The sequence below is a fragment of the Cygnus atratus genome, chromosome 14, assembly GCF_013377495.2.
Source record: "Cygnus atratus isolate AKBS03 ecotype Queensland, Australia chromosome 14, CAtr_DNAZoo_HiC_assembly, whole genome shotgun sequence".
Taxonomy (NCBI): domain Eukaryota; kingdom Metazoa; phylum Chordata; class Aves; order Anseriformes; family Anatidae; genus Cygnus; species Cygnus atratus.
The window spans coordinates 8,855,495-8,876,909 of record NC_066375.1 but is presented as its reverse complement, the minus strand read 5'-3'; the positions used below and the strand labels follow the sequence as shown (position 1 = coordinate 8,876,909).

Below are 21,415 nucleotides of genomic sequence, written 5' to 3'. Positions count from 1 at the left end.
TAGAATCGTTGAATGTAAACAGATTAATTCAGCATTGGAAAATTACGAAGTAGTTTTGTTTAGCAAATGGCACTGTGGTTACTGTTCCAGCAGGTGGAAAAGGCTGCTGAATGGCCTTCAGTAGGCTTCAACATGAGGAGCGTGTGATAGATGTGCAGGTAGGGTGCTGTAATAGGTTGACACACTGTTACCGCGTAGAAAGATACCAGAGGAAAAGCATTAGAAAACAAACCAACTTTTTTGTCTACAAATATAAAAGGTAAAATGTGGTTTCATTAACATTTTGTTAAAATTGCTTTATATAAATTAAAGCATCCTCTTTAGGATGTGTACTAGCTAAAAATGGCTTACTTCCTCCGACTTCTATGTGGTGTAGGCTAGTGCACACTGCTACAGCCAGACTTCAGTGCTTGCTTCTACGCTGTAGAGGAGCACCATGGGGACAGTCAATACTTTTTTTTATTCTTTTGATGAAGAAGGTGGAAACAGTTGCAACAACATAATTTTCTCCTGTGAAGGCCAAAGTGATGCTATTTGTTCTAACTCTTAAGTACTCTGAACTAAATGGGAAGAGAAGAGTCATGTGCTTAACCTGTAATCATGGTCAGACTTGGAACTTAATGTCACTGTCGTGCTAAAGACGTAGAAGTGCACTAAACACAGTCTGTTTTCTTACCTCAGAATAAAAATGAGAGCAGTTTTCTATCTTAAACTGTATTCCTTGTAACAAAAAAAAAATCAGGGAAAGAACGGAATGAAACTGTTTTAACACTTGGAATAATTGGAACATGCATCATCTTTCACAATGCTGTGTGTAATTGCAGTTTCTTGAACTGTGTGGTTACCTTAATCGTTTGGTCACATTGCTGGCTAGGTGTGAACTACTTGTTATGAATGATGCCTTTAGAAAAGGGGCTTGTGGAAGGAGAAACCTGAACGTGCAGCCATCTGATGGTAGCTGATTGCTGTGGTATGCCCACTTTCTTTGAGCTCTCATGGGTTAATTCAGTCTTTTATTTGTACAGCTTTTTGTGGTGCCTCTTCTCTTAAGAGGAAAGATTGAGCAGTCTGATACAAATGCAGTAAAAAGTGTGATGTGAAGCTTTGGTGTGAGAAGAAGCAAGCAGCTGGTTCATTCCAGAAACTAATTTCCCAAAATCATGAGGTGAGGGTGTGTGACTAAAAGTGCAAATGCATACAAAGACAAGGTGCTGCTCAGATTCAGCATCTGAGTTTGCTGTCCTGTATCTTCTGTCACCCTCCTTCTAGCACCACTTAGATAAATGGGTAGTAGAACTATTTTTTGAGTGTTACTATTTTAAACTAGCTATTTCTAACTAAATGCAATTTGATGGCATTGACTTGGCCTTTATTTCTTACAAAAAAAAAACCACCTTGGTATGTTTTTATCCTTTTTGATTAAATGTGCTGTGCTACAGTTGGTAGAGACAGAAGAGAGTAGAGGATATGCAATGGTCAGAATTCAGCATACTGAATTCAGCATACTTTTTTTTTTTTTCTTTCCAGCTCTGGAGACTGCTGGTTCACATACTGCTGCCATAGTGTCCCAGGCTTTTACTAAGCAGCTTTCTCAGTATACAGATACTTTAAAGTAACTTTTCTGTACAAAACCGGTAACTCTTTTAGGCAACTTGTACTTTTTTTTATTAAAAAAAAAAAGTCAATAGTACCTTGCTTGAAAGGAGATTCTTAATATTTGATGAGGTTCTGTCGACTATTGTATTTTTTTGAACACCAGTCTAATGATAACTTGGCAATTTGTGTTCATAATTTGGAATATGTTGTGAGTGCTCATATTCTTATAGCTCCACTTCCAGTTCTGTGTTCTTTTGCAGTACCCTTCAGGTTCTCCGTGGTTGTGGTTAGTGCCAGAGCTCTGATTGTTGTGTGTGCTGTATTATAGGAACAGCCCCTGACTCATACAGCAGAACTAGAGCCTAAAGTCCATTGGTTTGTTCAAACAATACTGTAAATCTGTACACAACCCTGTTCTTGGATTGTTTATACTCAGAATGCTGAATCTGTTATACATTTAATAGTTCAAGAAACATCTGTTGAAACCGATGGCAGTGCCCCAGTAACGAGCAGATTGTTCTGTTGGAATTCTTTTCACTGAGATATGGAGATGTTGGTGATGGTTTCAGATCTCTGTTTATTGTTACGCTGTGCCATGACTGGGTAAATACTAATTTTCTTGTGCACGAGTAGGTTTAGATTTGTGTTATCTCAGTGTAGAACTAATTTTTCAACATATTTTCAGAAAGGCAAAAATATTTACAGTGTTAGCTCAAAGTATGAAACTTCTTGGAGCATGTAACGTTTGTTTGGGCAGCTCTGGCTGAGTGGGAGGGTGAGGGAGAAGAGTGCCGAGGCTTGCCACACAAAGACATCACTCCCCAAAAAAGCAATACCTCTTAAAGCCCACCGTGCTTCTGCTGCCTCGGACAGCTGCTCAGCTAGCACCCATGAGGTTAGATGAAAGATGCACTCGGTGGTGCTAGCACTGGTGCCCCAGTGGCTACTTGAGACTGATACAGATTTAGGCATTAAGTGCTCTCCGAATGGCTTGGCTTGTAGGTTGATTTCCGCTGAGTACATTTTGCATAAGTTTTTGTGTTGGAGCCACTTCTGATGCAGGAGAAGTCGTCGTGTGTGGTGCTTCTCTATGACTGTTTTTTAACGACCGATGAAGAACTGGTCTCACTCACAGGACAGATGTCCCAGACAATTCAGAAGACCCCATTTGGCTGGGTTATTCTTCAAAGATTCTTAATACAAGCTGAGGATGTACAAGAACTCTTCTTCTCTGCTACGTGACTTAAAAATGAGTGGCTGTTGTGGTTCCGTCTGGTCTTGAGCCAACCTGTGCCAAAGAGGCTGTGGAATCTCCCTTGGTAACTTCTGCATCTTGCCTTTACCTACTGGGAGCTCTAAAACCAATCTTTTGAAAGCCGTCGTTTTTTGAAATAGATGTTTTAGGCACAGACGATATATTAAATCTCTACGTAAATTGTTCTGGTGACTGGTTACCCCAAGAAATAGACTCACTGAAAATAAAGGTGCAAGCTGTTGTTATACTGTTTCTGTCATATCAAATACACTCTTTCAGAAGTCTGTCCCGTGTTATGGGTATTTGTATGTTGTGGCCAGATAATCTTCTGAATAAACTGAAATGAGCACAGTCAAGGGTTAGGCTAAAATGCAGTTACTGACTCCGTGGTACAGGGTTCCTACTTGGAGTCGGGACAGACGTGAGTCTTGATGGCATTCTGCGATCACAACTTGCCGCTTTACAGGGCATTGTAAGATGTGCCCTTTATCCTCAGAGGGTATGGTTGAGTGGGCAGATAGGCCCTCACAAATTAAATTTCTGGTACAATCCAAGCAATTGTGCTATTACTTTCTGGTGCTCGCAGATTTGAATTCCTCACTTCGTAGCAATCAGCATAAGGAGCTGCTTTTCTTCTGAGTGCAGTGTTTCCTTGGCAAGCCTCTGCAGAAGCAGTATCCAAGAGATGGTTTGGTTTTATTAAGAAATGTTATGAACTGTTGAATTGGCTTTCATATGCTGAGCTCTCATTTTTTGACTAAACCTGTAGGAAACTTTGATTAATAATGTGAAGTGGACACGAGGGATCTGTAATCATGCAAATGAGCGCTAAAATGGCTCATAAAGAGGGTGAGTTGCAACTTTGATCATGCTCTAGAAGCCTCCACTGCCTGCAGCATGCCAATAAAATTCAGGCACCTGAGTGGGCAAAGAGGTAACACGGGGTGAGAGCAGCTGGGAAACACCTTGGCGGGATGCAGATACAGTGCTGAAAGGCAATCTGAGCGTGAACTGCTGCTTGCTCTGACAATGAGCACTGCACGGTGAGAGCTTTTCATCTAGCTGAATCAACAAGTTAGAAATGAGGTCATGAGCCAGTTAATACGTGTTCGCATCCAGCAATGTTTAACTTAGGTTTTCTGCTGATTTTTTTTTTCTCTCCCGCCGCAGTTTTTCTTTATTTTCCCCAGTGGGGCCTAAATCAGTACTGGAAAAGGCAGTAGAAGCTCTCTGCTTCCTTGTGCTCCTGAATGGGTGCTGAGGAGCGTGCCTTTGTAAGGCTGGCACAGTTAGTTACTGTTAACCCATGGCTAAAGATTGCCCACTAAGATGTTTGTCAAACTGTAAATCCTTGTGCGTGGAGAATCTCTCCAAAAGGGATGGGTGTATATTTTCAGTACTGTGCTTGCTTCTGTCAGAGGAGGTGCAAATGAAAACAGAACGTAATGATTTAGATGAGAAAGCTGCCGTGAGAAATTTCATTTTCTGGGCCTTTGTTTTGAAGTAGGATCTCATTTATGCTGTGTACTAATTACATCATTTGCTGAAGTGAAAAGAAAGGGAATAGAATGTCACTGCTAGTATGAATTTGAGCTTGTCTTCCTTTTCTTCTGCAATGAGCCAGTTTGATAATGAGTTATTTGCTTTCTTTTTTTGGCAGAAGCCTTGTAGATAAAAATGAGGCTGGTACCACTGTGGGAATAGGGCCTGTGCAGCAAAAATGCAAATATTGCAGTATCGAGGGTGTCAAACTCTCACTTAGCAAGTCATAAGAGGGAACTGTAAATAAGAGTGAAAGGGATCTACTTAAACGTCTCTCACTCTCCCCTTCTTCAAAACCTAACCATAAGAGCAAACAAGGCCTGTTTCCAAGTAAACGTTTAAATTCTGGCCCAAACCCGTGAGCAGTGGTGTTCGTCTTTAAAGTTGCTGCAGTAACCTTGGCTGTCCTGGTGCTCCCCCCTGCTGTTGGGAGGCTGGCTGTTCGAAAGGCACAGATGGGGCAGTGGTCTTCATATCTTCTGATGTGCATTTAGACCTTTTTTCGTTCCTTCAGTCCATCCTATACTTCAGTTAGTGATCACATGGAGAAGAATGAACTTCAGTCACTTCTAAAATACACCTGTGTAGCATGGCTGTGTGGCAGTGCAGTAACTGCCCTCTAAAATGCCTTCCTTTTACATAAATTATCCTAGCACTGCTCAAGCACATCATCATGTGCCCTAGGAGCAGACTGTCATGTGATGGAATAAGGTAAAGAAGATGGCAGAGCTTGAATGCAGATACAGTGAACAGGTATTCTTGGACTGTTTGTAGGGTAAAACAGGAATAAAAGACTGCATAATAAACCCCATTTAGTTCTCCTCCACCTGAAGGTGAGTCACGGGCTGCAGCGAGAAGGAAAGGTTTAGAGAGGTTTGACTCAAAGGCTGGAATGGCTGTGCACCAAAGAGGTGTCCCTACCTAAGCAATCAAGGGGAAGTGGTAATTACAGGGGAGACTAGATATTAAAAGTGTCTGCAGGTGTTTAGAGAGCTGGTGAAGCTGTGGTGTGGTGCAGACTAGTTAAATGTCTTCGAGATTCTGTTGGGAAATTCCTGCTCTTGTCATTTGTCTGTTTGGTAGCAGGAAGGTGGCGAACAGAGAAGATGAACTCTCCAGCATACTGGTGTTTGCTAAGAAATCCTAAGATAGGAGCATTGGCACTATTGAATTAACTAGAAGCACCTTATTCTGTGTAAAACAAGTGTTAGAAAGAAACTCGTGCTGGGTTTCAGGTCCCTTGAGAAAGATTAAGATAAAAATAGTTTTTGCACAGTACCTAAACCAGTAGTGGTGACTTCAGTGGTATTTCATTTTAATTGAAGAAACTGTCAGTTATTTTAGCTTTTGGAAAGGAAGAGAGTAAATGGTTTTTGTCTATCACAGTCATATGTATCATCATCTATCATACCTGAATCGATCTTTGCTTGGCATCCTGTGGGTCTGATGCCTCCTCTAGGAGCATGTTGCAAGTTACCTTCTTGTAGACCTAACTATTCACAGAATTTTAGAGATTGTTTATTGAAGGTGGGAAGTATTAAGTACCCTTGAAATACTTCTACATAAATACTGACTTTGAAATCATATCTTTATCAAATATGGGAACATATTATGTTCCTAAGTTGTTTTATAGTAGCTGTTTGTCCCACATTTGAGTGCTTAATCTAGAGTTGCATTATTTCTTAAGTAGTTTTAAAAAGTTCAAAGTATAAATTAACTCGGTTAAGAAGGTTGTGCCCAGAGTTACTGAGTGGATGGATGATACTTGAAGTGTAATGTGTATGATACAGCTTTAAGAGACAGTCCAAGTCCTTTGGTGTTTTGTTCTTAGCTGCAGGGAAGTTGCTAGCCCATTGCTTTTTTTTTTTTTTTTTTCCTAAATGGATTTCAGTGTCAGGCACTTCAGTTGACCTTCAGAAAAGAGCATGAGTGCACTGCATTGTGGTGGTGAGCTCGGAAATAAAGATTAGTAAGGGCACCCTGCGATGGGTCTCTGACCTGCTCAGTCTGTCTGGGGAAGAGGATGGGCATCGCTGCCCAGTTGTGGAGTGGACTTCAAAGTACCGTGTTAATAAAGTATCCTAATGAAAGCATGTAGGAAAGAGAGGATCATTGTTCTGTTTGTTGTAAAAGCTGCTGAGCAGCCAGGCTGTGTTTTTGAAGACCAGCCCTGTATCTGCATTGGGTCTTTTTCTACAATCTTGCTAAATGCTGTCAGGCAGCGAGGGAAGTGCTGGTGTCAGTGCCCATAAGCCATAGGTTGTGCCAAGGTGCCTTGATTTGCAGCATCCTGATGGCTTCAATGTGCTCGAACGTTACTGCCGTGGAGATGAGCCTGTGTCTACCTCAAATCATGGGCATGTGAAATGTCTTAATGCCATGAAGCTGCAGTGGAAGAATAAAAAATATGTAATGATAATCAGCATGGATAAGTGTTCTGTGTGTCCTTCGCTTAAAAAATAATAAAAAGATTTTTTACATCACATAACTGAGACTGTTAGGTGGGATAAGCTTTTTTTTTCTTCCTGTTACACTGAAGCTTATTTTCACTAGCGAGAGAGACACCTAGGCCTTTTGCCCTAGTTACATAGGTTATGATAATTGTCGGCTTAAAATACTGGAGGTCAAATTCACTGCTTGATACCTAAATGTAATTTTACAGAAGCTGGTAGAGCTATTTCTGTTCATGACCAAAAAAAAAAAAAAAAATACATTGTGTGCTGTTTTGATAAGAGGAAAATATAGGTACCTGAGTTTTAAAACCAAATGAAATCAAAGGCAATTAAAGAGATCTGAATAACTTGACTGCTAGTTCATATTTCAAGAGACTTGGGGTTAAATAGTATTTTTTGAAACGTCAACCTCTGCTTTCTGTTACAGGTTACATCTTAAGCGTTGTGCTCCTCACTTTACCAAGGCAACACCTTGTTCAGCTTTACCTGTACTTTCTGACCGCATTGCTGCTGTATGCTGGGCACCAGATTTCCAGGTAGGAATAAATGGGTTAGATTTGTTAGTTTTATTTGGGATTTAAAAATATAACTGATGCTTTGTTAATATCTTCTGCAAGTGGGTTAGGTCTGGTTTTATGGAGGCACTTTTTTCTGTGCCAGACACCTAAATATATCATGCTGTTTATTGTGAAATAGTTCATGGAATTAAATGTGCTGTCAAGTAGTTCTGGTGTATTTTTGTTGACTTAAAGGAGTTTTGAGCTGCTTTTGTGTGGAGTGTAATGCCCATTAATCTAAGAGAAAGCACTACAGGACAAAATGTTGCCTCTGATGTAGTAATCTGACTTACTCAATGGCTCGGTTTACATGCTTTCAACACTGGAGTGTTTTACAAAGCAGACAGGATGTTACCTTCAATTTCCTGGCACCTAGGAAGAGGGAGAAAATAGCTGTGGAAGATGGTAAAAGTAAAGTAACGGTGGAATTTATTCCTAAATTCATCTTTGTGTAATGTATTTTACAGTGAAAACAAAAAGAAAGGTGTTTGGATTTAAAACACAAAGCAAGAGGCTGGAAAACTGTGAGAAATGCAGGACAAAGTAGATCATCTTCTTTTGTTTGGCTCCAGTCAAATCTGTTGGAAGCCAATGTAAACTTTCGTACTGACAAGATGTTTAACTGGAACCAAAGAGAGTGCCCTCACATTAATGTCTTTACATGGGAAGTTTTGCAAATGTGGACTTGAGCCTGATTTATTTTGGTGCCTGCTGATGGGAAACATTTAAAAATGTGCTTTTGATTGATTTAAGTGAAGTAATAGGTTTGCTATTTCTGCATCAAAATCATTGTTCCAAAGCATTTGCTGGAATATCTCTTATGCAGTACGTTGCAGCTCAGGGGAGTGTTAAGGAAGGCTTTGTGGTGACTTGACATGTCACTGTTGTGGCTGTCAGAGTTTCAGTTAATGATTTCTTGAATGGATGAGGATGCAAGAGAGGAATTATGGCCTCTTATTTACTGGGTAGGAAGGAAAGGGGTTTTTTTATCATCCTCAGGGGAGTCCTGAGTTTTTATAGATACAGTTTGTGGGTGTTTCTCTTAGAGTTAAAGGCTTACTTATTAGAAAAAGCAGCCTAAACATTATTTAAGAGCTTGTGTTGAAATAAAAGTAAAGCTGGTAACAGATGCCCGTCAGATACAGGGTTTGGTCCAGAATATTTATAGCTAGAGATCCTTAAGCCATTTTGGATCTTTAAATCTTTCAAAAGAAAGGAAGATGGTATGGATTTTGGTTGATACATTAAATAATAACATTTGATTTTAATAGTTCTTTGTTTGTTTTTCTCCATAATGTGAATTATAACTGGTATCGCTTTGAGAATTACAGGCTTCATTGAAACATGTTGGATAACTATTGCTTGGACTGTTTGGTGTGCTCTTACTAAGCTTTCTCTACTTGATACTTCTGGAGTGTGTTAATAAAGACTTTAATTAAATCTTGCATCAACTGGCACAAAAATATTTAATTAAAAGATGTCTGAGATTCAAATAGTCCAGCAGTATTCCCTAGCCATTTTGCATAGCAAATGCAGCTTCTAGCACTTTAGAGTGAGCTTACCCATTCCCTAGGTATAAAACTGACTTGGTTTGGAAGGAAGCACTGTTCAAGGGGATCTCAGCACCAGCCTTTGTATAATGCGGGGAGTGACACTTGAATTAGCTTTTCAAAAGAATTTTTGAATACAATTAGTTTTCATACTGAAAATAGTGAAGTGTAACTAACACAGATGAATTCTGTTACTGGAGCTGTACCTCTTATTGATGAGGCTATCCAATTCCAACTGACGTCTCTATTTAGCAGACTGATCATGGTAAGACATACAGAAATCACGTTCAAACTGTTCCTGATTTTTTTTGTTGCTAATAAATCTGCTTAGAATTGAAAACTTGCAGTGCACTGCTCGTACGCTACCAGTTGGGATGCTATTTAAGACGGATGAAGAGATCCCATATTGAGGCCAGTTTGGTTAATGCAAATTATAGAACAAGACCAAAATCAGCTGGCACTTGTGACTCTGCAGTGTCCTGGAAATTCTGAGCTGTTGAAAGACTGCAGCTTTCAGTGCTGTTTTTCCACCCAGAAATAGCTTGTGGTTCAGCTGCAAGTCTAGGAATAAGATGATCTGAATTTTATAGTTAAGCTCTGACTTCAGACTTCCAGGTCTGTGTGACCTTGACAATCACTTAACTTCTTAGCGTTTGCTTCCTCATCTGCAAAACTGGGACTTACCTTAATGTGTGCGGGTTGATTAGCTAATGCTCATGAGCACTTGGGAGAGTCCAAGGCGGTGCTGCGTTTGTATGTGACATGTTAGCCTGGCAATTTGGGTAGAGATAATTCACCATCTGTTTATGGAAAAAGGAGAAGTCAGCTTTAGAAAATAAAATCCTGCCGCTCTTGACAAGGAAAATGTATTTTTTTCTTTTTTTTTTATGTAGCTGCATGAATGTCTTGCTTAAAAGGATCACATTTCTTCTCCCCAGTTGCAACAGTAAAACTGGGGAAAAGAAATGATGCAGTTATTGTGCAGAAAAGAAATGATGCAATTAAACATGCTGTTTATGCTAAAAAAAAAAAAAAAACGTCCTTAGATTATTTCATGTTTTGCTGTTTTGTTATGATTACATTCCAGATGTTGAACCTGATAGAGCTTAGGGTGAGAAGATTTGAGGAGAGGGAGTGGGAGGGGGAGAAGGAGGAGAAGGCAGGGAGCAAGGGACTGAATCATTACTTATGGATAATCTTTAAAGATGTTTTTAATTTTAAGGATGTCTGTAGCCATTCAATACCTACGACTGTGTGTGTTTGATGTTAACAGCGAAGATTAATCAGCCACAGTAAATGTCGGCAATATGACTCGGGTCAGATAACCACAGTTCCTTATGCCTGTCAATTACAAAGCACATCTTTAGTAACAGAAGACCTTTCTGTGCTTTCAGTAACAAAAAAGGGGTCATGTGTGAGGCACTGTATCTCTTTACCTTTTCAGAGCAGTGCTAGTCGTGGCTAGCCGTGATTATATGTTAACAGTCCAGCAGTTTTTGATTAAATGAGGCTGGGAGTGCATCCACAGAATAAACAGCAGGCGATCTGATCTCAGCTTTATTCTTACGCCCTAATTTTCTAAAGTAATAACGTAGTTTCAGTCATTTCATTAACTAGTAAATAATGATTTTAGCATTCTTGTTTTCTTACATTGCTGCAGTAAAGTGAACAATTCCCCGATGTAAAAGCTGCAGCTTAATACAGTTTTAATTGATCAAAATTGAGTGCATGCACTTGCTCTTCTCAGCATCTTGTATGGCACTGCAGCTGTTCCAGGCATCTTCTGATTGGTGTCTGTGCCAAAAGATCCTTGTGTTTGCACTTGTAATAACAGAATCACTGCTTTTTCTTATTTAGACATCATCTACAAATACTGTTTAAAAAATTTAGGAGACCTTAAAGCATTGCTTCTCTAGGCTGGCAGGCCTTAAACTCTCAATTAAAGAAAGGTACGTAAAGAGTGAAGCCAAGTATAGTCCTCTGTGCAGATGACTGAATCAGACAAGGGCAAGAAACGTAGCTTGGGAGGATTTGGGTCATCTCCAGACACGTTCCTGCTGTAAACGAACCAACTATACGTGCAGCTTTGGTGGTACGTCTTGGCTAAGTTGTGCAAGGTTTTCTCGCTACAGTTGGTATTCTGGATGATTTTGTAACCTGTTTCCTGACAGATGTAGAAAAAGCTTGATGTCTTCACTGCTTTCCTTCTAGCAATTTAGAAATAGCCAGCATTTTCACCTTCAATTTGAGGATGGAGCATGATATTGCTAATACAAAAAGCCATCTTCAGCATGTTGCAAATTCAGAGGAAATCTGTGGTGGGGCTTTTTTTTTCTCTCTCCAACTCTGATGGATTATCCTGTCTGCTTTGCAAATGCTGTCAGAAAGTGTTTTCTGCAGATTCGCATAAACAAAAATACACAACTTCGTCCCAAAGATTACATCCTTGTGCATGTTTGAAGGTTGAAAAAACCCCTTGTGCTTATCTGTGGTTTGATAACAGGGGGAAATGTTCTATGCAGAATCAGTCATCTTAGCTGCCTTTTCCATCTTCATGTGTTTTTAATTGTAGGTTACAGACTAAAGAGCCCATGTCGACATACCTCGCATATACTATGACACTTGAAAAGCTGCTGTGAGTAGGCAGCGTTGTCAGCTATGAAGAACAGGCTTTGAAGTGTTTGTTTTAGTACTTTGAGATTTATGTCTTGAATTCCAGAGAGTTTTTGCAAATGAAAATGCGAATACCTTAGCTTGGAGTAGCGAGATGATGCTAGAACCAGAGTATTTTTCCACATTTCTGGGGAAAAGCGGATGCTTCCAGTAGCACTGCGTTGCATTTTTTTTTTTCCTCTTGAAATATAAAGAGCAATTCGTACATTGGTTGTCATTTCCAGTCTTGCTTGCTTTGCTTTGCCTGCATCTGTTTGTAGCAGGTGTGGCTTGCCTGACTGATGTAAATAAATACGTAATTCTGTCGTGCCATGCCCCTTGAGCAAACAGACTCTGCTAGCTCCACGCGGGGTCAGCTGAATGTGTGTGTCTGGTGTTCCTGGGACGTGCTGCAGCTGGACGTGAACGGCCGGACAGTCTCGGCCAGATGGGAGCAGGGGCTGTGGTGCTGCTGCCGGCTGAGTTGGCAGGGTCACAGCGAGGGTGCAGCAGCAGCCACGCAAGGAGTGGGCACCGGAGGGTCTCAAGATGAGGCAGAAAAAGGGGCTGAAGATGCAGATCCGCAGGGTCACGTGGATCGCCTGCTGTCTCATGGCAGGGGATTAACGAGCCACTGGAGAATTACTGCCCTGCTGTTCCAGGATTATCTTCTGAAAGTGCAAAATGTTTGCTCTTTGTGTGAAGTTCGTATTTGACTTGCATTGCTGTTACACAGGTTAGCCTGCTCGAAGGTGGAGATGAGATGACCACCAACAGCAGGCAAAGTGCCTGCTCTCCTAGGGTTCTTACTTTTTTCTTTGATTTCCTGAGCCCCCACCTCTTCTGAGAGAAGTTACAGATGTCCCGTCAGATTTTCAGACTTTGTCTGCCACTTGTGGTCCCTCGGTTTGAGGGCATCCAGTTGGTCCCCCTGATTTCCCCAGGATACAGCTAAATTTTTGAAATCTTGTTGGATAAAAGGATTATGAAGCAAACCTGTCCCTGCTCTTCTGTGATTGTCACTTTGCCCTCACAGCTATTTATTAAAACAGTGCAAAGAGATTGGTGCAAAACACTGTGACCATTACATTGGAAGACCTTTTCACACGAAGCTGGTGGGAAAAGAAATTAAGATTAGGAAGAAGAACCACTTAATAAGGGAACTTAAAAATGGAATGTGCTTAAGAGGCTTTGTCAATAAGCAGTTTCAGGCCACCTTCTGAAGAGCAGCTTGGGTGTCCCAAAGGACTTTTACAGCTGTGACAGTGAGTCTAATTACAGATAATACGTCTGTCGCTAAAGTCATGCTTCGGTTAGATCCTTTGATCACTGAGGATGCCATAACAGTAGTGTTAATATTGCTTTTCGTAATTTACTTAATTGACTGTAACATACACTGAGGTTACATGTGTGTGGAATGAGTGAATTGCTTCTTGTCTGGTCAGAAGGATCTTAATATTTTGTGGTTTTATTTTTTTTTAGGGATTACGTGAGAAGTGAATTGGAATCAGGGTATGAAGGGCCAATGTACTTGGAGCCTCTCTCAATGAATCGTTTCATGACTGCTTTAGTAGGTAAGTGATTTAGATATTTGTGATGCAGGGGGAGCTCTGCCTAATTCTCTTCATTGAAACCTGTGCATGTTTCACCTCTTGGTTTCAAATTTCTGTGTCACTTTTAGTAGCTGTGATCCTCATTAATATTGCAAGAAGTATGGAAGGCTGGATGTGTCCTGCGTGGCTCTGTATGTGCCATTAATTTACCAACGCTTCCTTACTTTAGATCTGTTTTGGAAATTTTTAAAATTTAATGTTAGACTTAAATCTTTCAGATTTATACGGGCTTCCTAATCAACCCATTACACTTTTGTAAAGGTGCAGTTTATTGAAATTCATGCTTGTCTGTGCTGTGTTCTTCCTAACTGTGGATCTGAAATTAGAAATGTGTTATAAATTGGTAGAGTAGGGAAAGTAGATTGTGTATATTTTCCTACAGAAGCACTTTAAATTCATGCCCAGGAGTTTGGGTGAAATCAGAAGTTCTTAAAGGAGTTAGTTTACCCCAGTAGGCACATCAGGTATTTTTAAAAGAAAGCTTTTTTTTTTTGTCTGTATCCCTGTCTATCCCTATGATAGCATCAAGGCATAAGGAATGAAAGGAGAAAGATCCAAGGATCTCGTGTAAGCAATCACTTCAGTTTGTAGTAGCAGGACACTTCTGATAGCATATAATTTCTTTCAAAAAATAGTACTGAGATTGTTTAGTACTTCTGTGTTTACTATTTCTAGAATTATGCTTCCTAAATACAGCATTCTGCCTCCGTGTTCTTCTGAGACTCGCAGTCTGGTTCAGTATGATTGGATTGTCTGTCTGGAAAACTCCTTGGATGGAAAGTCCTGTAGAAATTTCAATAGTATTTTTATCTTTGGAAGCATTGTACAGGCATTTATTCTGTATTGTCTTTATAGATAAGTGTTTTCACGCTCTTACAAAAAAAAAAAAAACCAGGTGCAATAGATTTGTGGATGTGTGCATGGGCCTACAGGCTACTTCTATTTATTTTTAAATTGACTTCCGGGGGTGTTTCTAATGAAAGCATTAAGGAGTAACAGCTCAAAACTACGTTTAAATTGTGTTTCATGAGAGGCAGAGATGACTTCTTCTTTGAGATGTTTAGGTAAAGTTCTGAAGAATTGGGCTTTCTACGCTCTTCCCTTACCCTCCCCTCCCAAATGAATTTTGGAAGAGAATAAATTCAGTGTTAAGGTTGCTACACCGTACCATATGCTCTGCTGAGAGGATATTGGAATGCACGCGCACTGTGTGTATTTTAAAAATAAGCCAAAGACACAGTCAGAAGAAAAACCTCTAATTCCTTTCGCTAAGGTCTATGGTTTTCATCAGATTATTGACAGATTTAGTCAGCCGTGGACTGTTGACAAAACTCAGCTGCTTCCTGTTTGCTTGCAGCTGCTACTGAGAGATTTAAATGAGCTTACTTCTTTCCAGTATGTTAGGTCTAGCAGAATATATATGTTCCCTGCCTGCCGGTATCCCCACTTTTAAATTTGGGATTTGTCCTTGCTTTTAATATTTTTATATAGAAATAACGTTGGTGTTTTCCAAGAAAAGGAAATATTTAGAGATCACTTCGCCTCTCTTCTGAATTTCTAGGTATGCTAAATTTTGCTGTCTTGTGGAATGACACCAAAGTACAGCGAAAGCCTTTAGTATGTTTCGGCGAGAAAATGTTTGTAATTAGTTCTTTGAATCTCTCTCAGGTGCGATGCAGGGTCCCGTGCTAAAGCAGAATCCCTCAGAGCTTCACAAAGCAGCAGGCAGGACCGGGCAGGAAGAGGTCAGGAGGCGTTATGCCATTCAGTAACGGTTATGCAGAAACTAAACCGGGAGTCGTAGCCCATCAGTATCCCAGGATGCATCATTCAGGTTTCGTGTGGATTATGTGTGAGCTAGAAAAAGATGATACAGCTGTATTTGTCCAATTCAGTGTCGGGTTGTACTGGGGGGCAGACTGAAGTGTCTGCTTATTGTAATTGTTTTTCAAAAATAGGTGCTTGATTGTACTAGCAAGTGTGTGTATCCTCATTATTAATTTTATAATAATAAATTATTAATTTTTAATAATACCCTCATTATTAATTTTTCCTGTTCTTTTAAAGCCAACTTGAAAGCCTAATTCTAGTCTTGATGGCAAATGGTCTTCTTTGGGGAAGTCCTACGTAAGTGGGCTTTGAGGCTTGACAGTGTTTTGTGTAAATATGAAATACTTTCTCAAATTTGTTACACGCTGAGGTGTTTATCCAGTGCAGTCTGCCATGTCTCAGGAGTGTACTGCACTGAACTGTCATCTTTGCAGCAAAATTAATACATGTGGGTGCCTTGCTCCATCTTTTTCTCGTGTGTTCTGCCAGAGCATTGTTGTGTAGCATTGTTGACAAAGGCACTGAGGCAGGTGCATGGGGAAATAATCATGCTACTGGTAGAGATCTGTCACCTAAAAGCTGTGGTCAGAATTAAAAGGGTGGAGTACAGTACGCCACTTGGGTCTCAAATTTAATCTTTAATAATGGTTATATTCATTAGTGCTTTTTGGATGGGCACTCTCGGTCAGTTCTTCCCCCAGATCTAATTCAGTCCAATAATTATTAACTAGGGTTACTAATATGCTCTGAAGTTGCTCGTCATGCTGGATGGAAGAAATAAACAGCTGAGAAGACTGCCTCTTGGATGAGTGTTCCACCTTGTGAGAACATCAGCTGTTATGTTACAAAGCTGCGTGGTTTCGAAGCGATGCTACCCTGAAGATTTTTTTTCTTAGTTCTTAGTGCACAGTAGTGGGAGCATATATTAACTTGGAGACATCCTGCTTTTTGTCAGGCAGTTAATGTGGTAACCAGGGAATTTGGTAACATCAGCTTTTTAAAACGGAGAGTGAAGTAAAGAGCTCCCTTCTAAAAGTGGGAGTGACTCTACCACATTGGCTGGCTTACCGCATATTTTCCATTAGTTTACTAGCTGAGAGGCTTTGGCTGTCTGTCAGCACGGTTTAATGTATTTGTGGAGGTTTGGGGAAGGGAAAAGAACAGGCAGGAACTTAAGGCAATAGATTTCTTCCTTATTGCTTCATTCCCTAGCAGAGGAGCCTGGTGTCCTGCAGGAGGGTTCCAGATGTTGGACTCATTAGCTCTGTCTGGCAGTCTTCAGTCCACAGCATGGAAGTTTAGAGAGTGCAACTGTTCAGCTGGATTTACTAGTCTCAGCAGGTAGCTTGAGGATTTAAGTTTTTTGGTGACGTGGTATGAGTTACAAGGTAATTTCTTCTGACTGGAACTGCAACCATGTATGCGATCTCTCACGGTGTACAGCCCTACTTGGAGATAAGCTATGATGTATGGTATGGCACAGAGAGGTTGTCCTGAAGGAAGGTGCTGCTACCCCGTTAAAAATGGGAAGTACCTGTCACTAAAAGCTCCGTTACCTGTTTGGGCCCTTCCTGAAAGGGCTGAGAATCAGCAAGGTGCAGGCGTCAGGAGGGAGCTCAAGGCCTCAAGAGCAAGTGCTCCATGTGTTTCACTTGATGGTGCACAGGTCTCTTTTCCCTGACAAGTGACTTCCAAGCAGTGTTTAGACTGAAAAGGTGGGAAGCAGAGAGAGCTTAGCAGGCATGACCAGAACCCTTGGCACGTCACACCTGGAGGAAAGCAGGGGTTGCTCTTCCATGAGGTGAGACTGGAACCAGAGGTCCTGTCTCGTGACTGGAGAACCCCACAGTTATCCCAGGGAGCACCGGATTGTTAAGTGTGGTGGGTTACAGCATTCCATTTCAGATGACGACACTTACTAAATCCTGAAGAACATATCAGAAGCTGGTGTTGGTGTCCCTTTGTGTGTGAAGCTGGGTTGCCTTAGTTACCATGAGTCGCAGAAATCCTTGCAGGCCGACTGTGCCAGGCCCCGAACGTTACAGCACAGCAGCGTGCTGGTGGTGTCTTAACTGGGGTTGTAGCAACCTGCGTGTGGGCAGAGAACAACAGAGCAGAGAGAGTGCTTCAGAGCTGGAGTCTGTTGAACGATGAGTAGAGTAACTTTCTCAGAGGCTTGTGACCCAAAATACCGGTAATATATCTTGCTGAAAGCAAGCATGCTTGTTCTGAAAAGACTCAAGGTAATTCAAAACTACACCTAGCAAATTGAGGGTAGGATTTAAGCTTGAAAGAGGACAGTGTGAAGGAGGAAGACCTTTGTATGTTTAAGTGGTAGAGTTTAGAGGTTTGCTTTCAGTTTGACTCCAGTTATTTTGAAAGCAGAAGGCCTTTACTGGGTGGGGAAGTTGGGCAGGATGAGAGAAATGCTGGTTCTATTTCTCCTCTCCCAATTTCCCTCCCTAAGGCGTCCAGAAGGGCTTACAAGGTCCATAAGGTTATGTGAGCACATGGAGTTAGCGGAGGCCTAGAGATGTTCTGGTCTTGGCTTCGTTACGCTGTGCTTTGCTAAGGCTAGCTCCTGGTTCTGCCAAGAGGTGTGAAACACAGACTATTGGGGGGGGGGGGGGGGGTCCAAAGCAGCCCATAAACACTTGGGTTTGGTACCATGTAGCGTGGCTTCCAGATGTTCACCACCTGTGTCAGTTCACAAGGTTCTGCTTTTAAACAGTGAAACAAGCATTTCTCTTACTGCAAAATGTTGAGTGAGAAATGTTCTTACCCAGACGATGTAAATTTGGCTCCAGTCTGCTTCCTCTCAGATAAAGGGTACAGGTTCCACTGACTGTAATGGGAGCAGTTATACAGGAAGGGTCTGCTCTAGAAATATCATCCTCCAAATCTCTGTGTGTGTGAGAAAGACATTCTTGTGCCCCCACCAACTGTTAAAGAGAATTCAGTTGTTAATTATCTGTCACTTGCAAGCTTCACTGATAATTTTGAGCAACTGCCCCAGGGCATTATGAAATTATTGAAGTCTCAGCTGCTGACCTGGCTGTCTCCTGTTAGTGTTCTTGGCCTGTAATTCCGCTTGACAGTATAAATATTGTTGTTCCAAAAGCCATTTGGGACCTCTGATTACTGTTTTGCATGGATCAGGATGAAATAGTCATATAGCTGGGCTTCAGAAAAGCCTCTGCTGTGCACAAAGATACTGGTGGGATTTAGGTTGAGCTCGGATGTTATGGAAAAAAAAAGGGGCTACTTGTCAAGTCATCCACAGCATGATTTACTCCTGGGACTTCATATTAATCTGAATGTGATTCTGCGTGTTTTGGGTTAACATCTCACTAATCTATATAGTGAAAGCATACACTTCATATAGTTTGAAAATTATAAGTTTTATGACCCAGCAGAAGACGTAGAGGACCCCAGTTTCATAACAGATATGTCCTAGTTAGAGCTGTCATAATATGCTGGATGTTGATAACTGTTAGGGAAAGATAACGAATTAAAATAAGTTTTTCCTGAAGGGGATAATCAGCTTGATTATAAAAGACTGTCTCGTTTTCAGGTCAGCTGGTGGTATGTACGCTCTGCTCCTGCGTCATGAAAACAAAACAGATCTGGCTCTTCTCTGCTCATATGCTCCCTCTGCTGGCACGGCTCTGCCTCGTCCCGTTGGAAACCATCGTCGTCATCAACAAATTTGCCATGATTTTCACTGGTTTGGAAGTTCTCTACTTTCTGGCATCAAATCTTCTGGTGCCCTATAACTTGGCAAAGTCTGCATACAGAGAGCTTGTCCAGGTAAGACCGAGTGTAACAATTTTATTGTCCTTGGCCTGAGCTTTTTTTTTGCAGGAAAGAAGTAATAAAATAAGTAGTTTGACTATTTCCTGTGCATCTGTTTTTGTGTGCTAACTCATGTTTTCTTAGAAAAACAAATGTGTTCCTATCCATAGCATCCCCTTTCTTTAATTTTTGTTAGCTTACAATTTATATGGGTGAGCAGTTCAGGCATTCAGCGTAATTCATTAGCCTGAGTTATGCTCCTGGCTAGCTGAGCATGTCCACTTTGCTTGGATTTCACTTAGTCCTTCTTGAAATCCGGGCTAAAAGACAGGATTGTGGTAGAATGGAATTAGTGCCTCATTAAATGAGTAAGGTACTACCTGTGCATTACTTACATTAGCTGTTCATTTTAAGAAATATGTTTTGTATAAAAAGCATTTGTAATTGTAGTGGTCAGTTGGGAGTAACAGTGAAGCTGATCTTGACTGTGGCTGGGGCTGTGATGTGAAAGGTTGAAAGGTCTGTAGCATTTGGTTTAGAACAGCAGCATTGCTAGGATCTCTGAGTTACCAGAAACAGAGAAGACTGATCTGACACGTATCCATTTTGTTAACACTTTGACATCTAATGTATATTTGTTTGAAAAGACGCTTTGTTAATGTTAGAGAAACATCATGCCTCACGTACACGCATCTTATTTTTATACAGATAATGTCTCCTTCCATATATCTCAGTATAAAAGATTGATGCTTACTGGATTTTGACTGACCTGTTAGTTCTCCTCTCACCAGTTGCTGAATTTTTTTCAGACCAAGCCTTTGGTTTTCTGACTTGCTTCTTCATTCCAGAAGCAGCCTGAAAACTAACTTGCTAAGCTCTTTCAAAGCCCTCTTTAAATCTCTTCGTTGCTGTCGTATCTGTCATACACAAACAAAAACTTGGCAGCAGGAGGTGTCTGGAGTGCCAAGGCCTCAGCCTGTCATCTTGATCATTATTGTCTAGTTATTTATTTTGCGTGTAATTGGTCTTTGGAGCAAGATTATCCTTCTGTGCTTGTACAGCACCTAACATGGTCTGATCTTGCCCATAACCAGCTTGTAGATTTGCTGATAAGAACAAATTCAGGAGCTGACTGGCAAGGCTTCAATATCCATGTTTTCCAGGGAGAATATAAAAATAATGCTTACCATTTCCTTTAAAAGAGAGAGCACTGACTAACGTGGTGTGAAATAGATGCTCCTCCTCTTCTATAGAGTTTGAAGGCTCACAACAGGGTAAAACCAACTCTTCGATTTTCCATTAGCATGGACACTTGCGGTTTGGCTTCTTGATGTCAAATTAAAATATGATGTGGATTTGAGTCATGTATGTGTTATTTATTAGACACTTAAGTTTAGAACACTTCTTCATATGGAGATTTTAGTTGCAAATACATTATGGGAGAGAATAGTTTCTTTTTTTCTTGGGGTCAGAATTGTATTCTAAGTACAGTTGCTATACAAGCCTTCTCATCTCTAGGATCGCTTGTCTCTGATTTTATTTTCCTTTTTTCCTCCTCTCCTGGTATTTCAAATCTTGCTGGGCTCTCTTACATGATTGTAATTGTGAGGAAGAAATATTCCTTATGTGTGGCCTTTGGATGCTGATAATACTCTTTCTCCCAATTGCTTATGCAGAGGGCATAAGTTTTTTTTCCTTCCCTGTAAATACATAGAAAATGACAGGGTTCGTAAAGTGCCACTGGATTTATAATAGACTGATTAGTCATATGATGCTTTTTTGAGTGCATATTGTAGAGTGTATTGGAATGGAAAGTTGTGTACAAGTGTTTTTCGTTTTGCATTGGTGAAATGGGATAACAAAAGTTTTGTTTTTAAAGAGCTTGTTGCTCTTCGCATATAGTCTTGAAACACAGCTGAAAAAAAAATGTTGGCTCAGTGTGTGTTTGTATAACTGCCTGCAGGGGATTACAAATGAAGTTAAGTGTGTTTATTCCAAAGAAGGATATTGTCTTGTTTTGTGTTGAATGTTCTCCTCTATGTGATTCCATTGCTGTAACTTTGCGTGGTGGTTAGTCTTCAGTGATGTGTTGGTGAGTTCACTACTGTTGCAGGCTGGAATTGATTGCTGTTTTGATATCAGTGGCAAAACTTACTGAATATTAGGATGTTAAACACCAGGAGTGTTTGTTGAATGGAGCACCACGGGGGGATGGCCTTACCAGGTGGGCCAAAGCAGCTTTTTGCATGTGTGTGTGTGTATTTCAGACTGTAGCTGACGGTATAATTTAAAAGCAGGTCTAGGAGCTTGGCTGCCTACTTGCAGAAGATGCCAGAAATACCTCATGGTTATGAACCTACGTTATGAGCATAGCTGACCTGTCTCTGATGTGATGGAGTGCTGTGCCAGGAGCTGCGTGGGATTGCTTGGATTGGTCCCAGGCCAAGGGAGAGGCCAAGGGAGTCTCCTGAGGGCAAACACAGTTCCTTGACAAGTCTGCACAAAGCTAAAAGCAGGAGCTTGGCACCGTATCCCTGCCAGCAGCATACTGCTTGTCCATCAGCCACAGCAG

General features: G+C 40.9%; 1 protein-coding gene across 1 annotated transcript in view; it reads left to right on the top strand.

Annotated features, from left to right (window-relative positions):
• RNF145 (ring finger protein 145) overlaps window positions 1-21,415 on the top strand; it is a 44,317-nt gene that overhangs the window by 10,847 nt on the left and 12,055 nt on the right. The window contains exons 3-5 of the mRNA XM_035559783.2: window positions 7,274-7,382; window positions 13,088-13,179; window positions 18,623-18,858. Coding sequence (XP_035415676.1) covers window positions 7,274-7,382; window positions 13,088-13,179; window positions 18,623-18,858 — 437 coding nt within the window. The remainder of the gene's footprint in view (window positions 1-7,273; window positions 7,383-13,087; window positions 13,180-18,622; window positions 18,859-21,415) is intronic.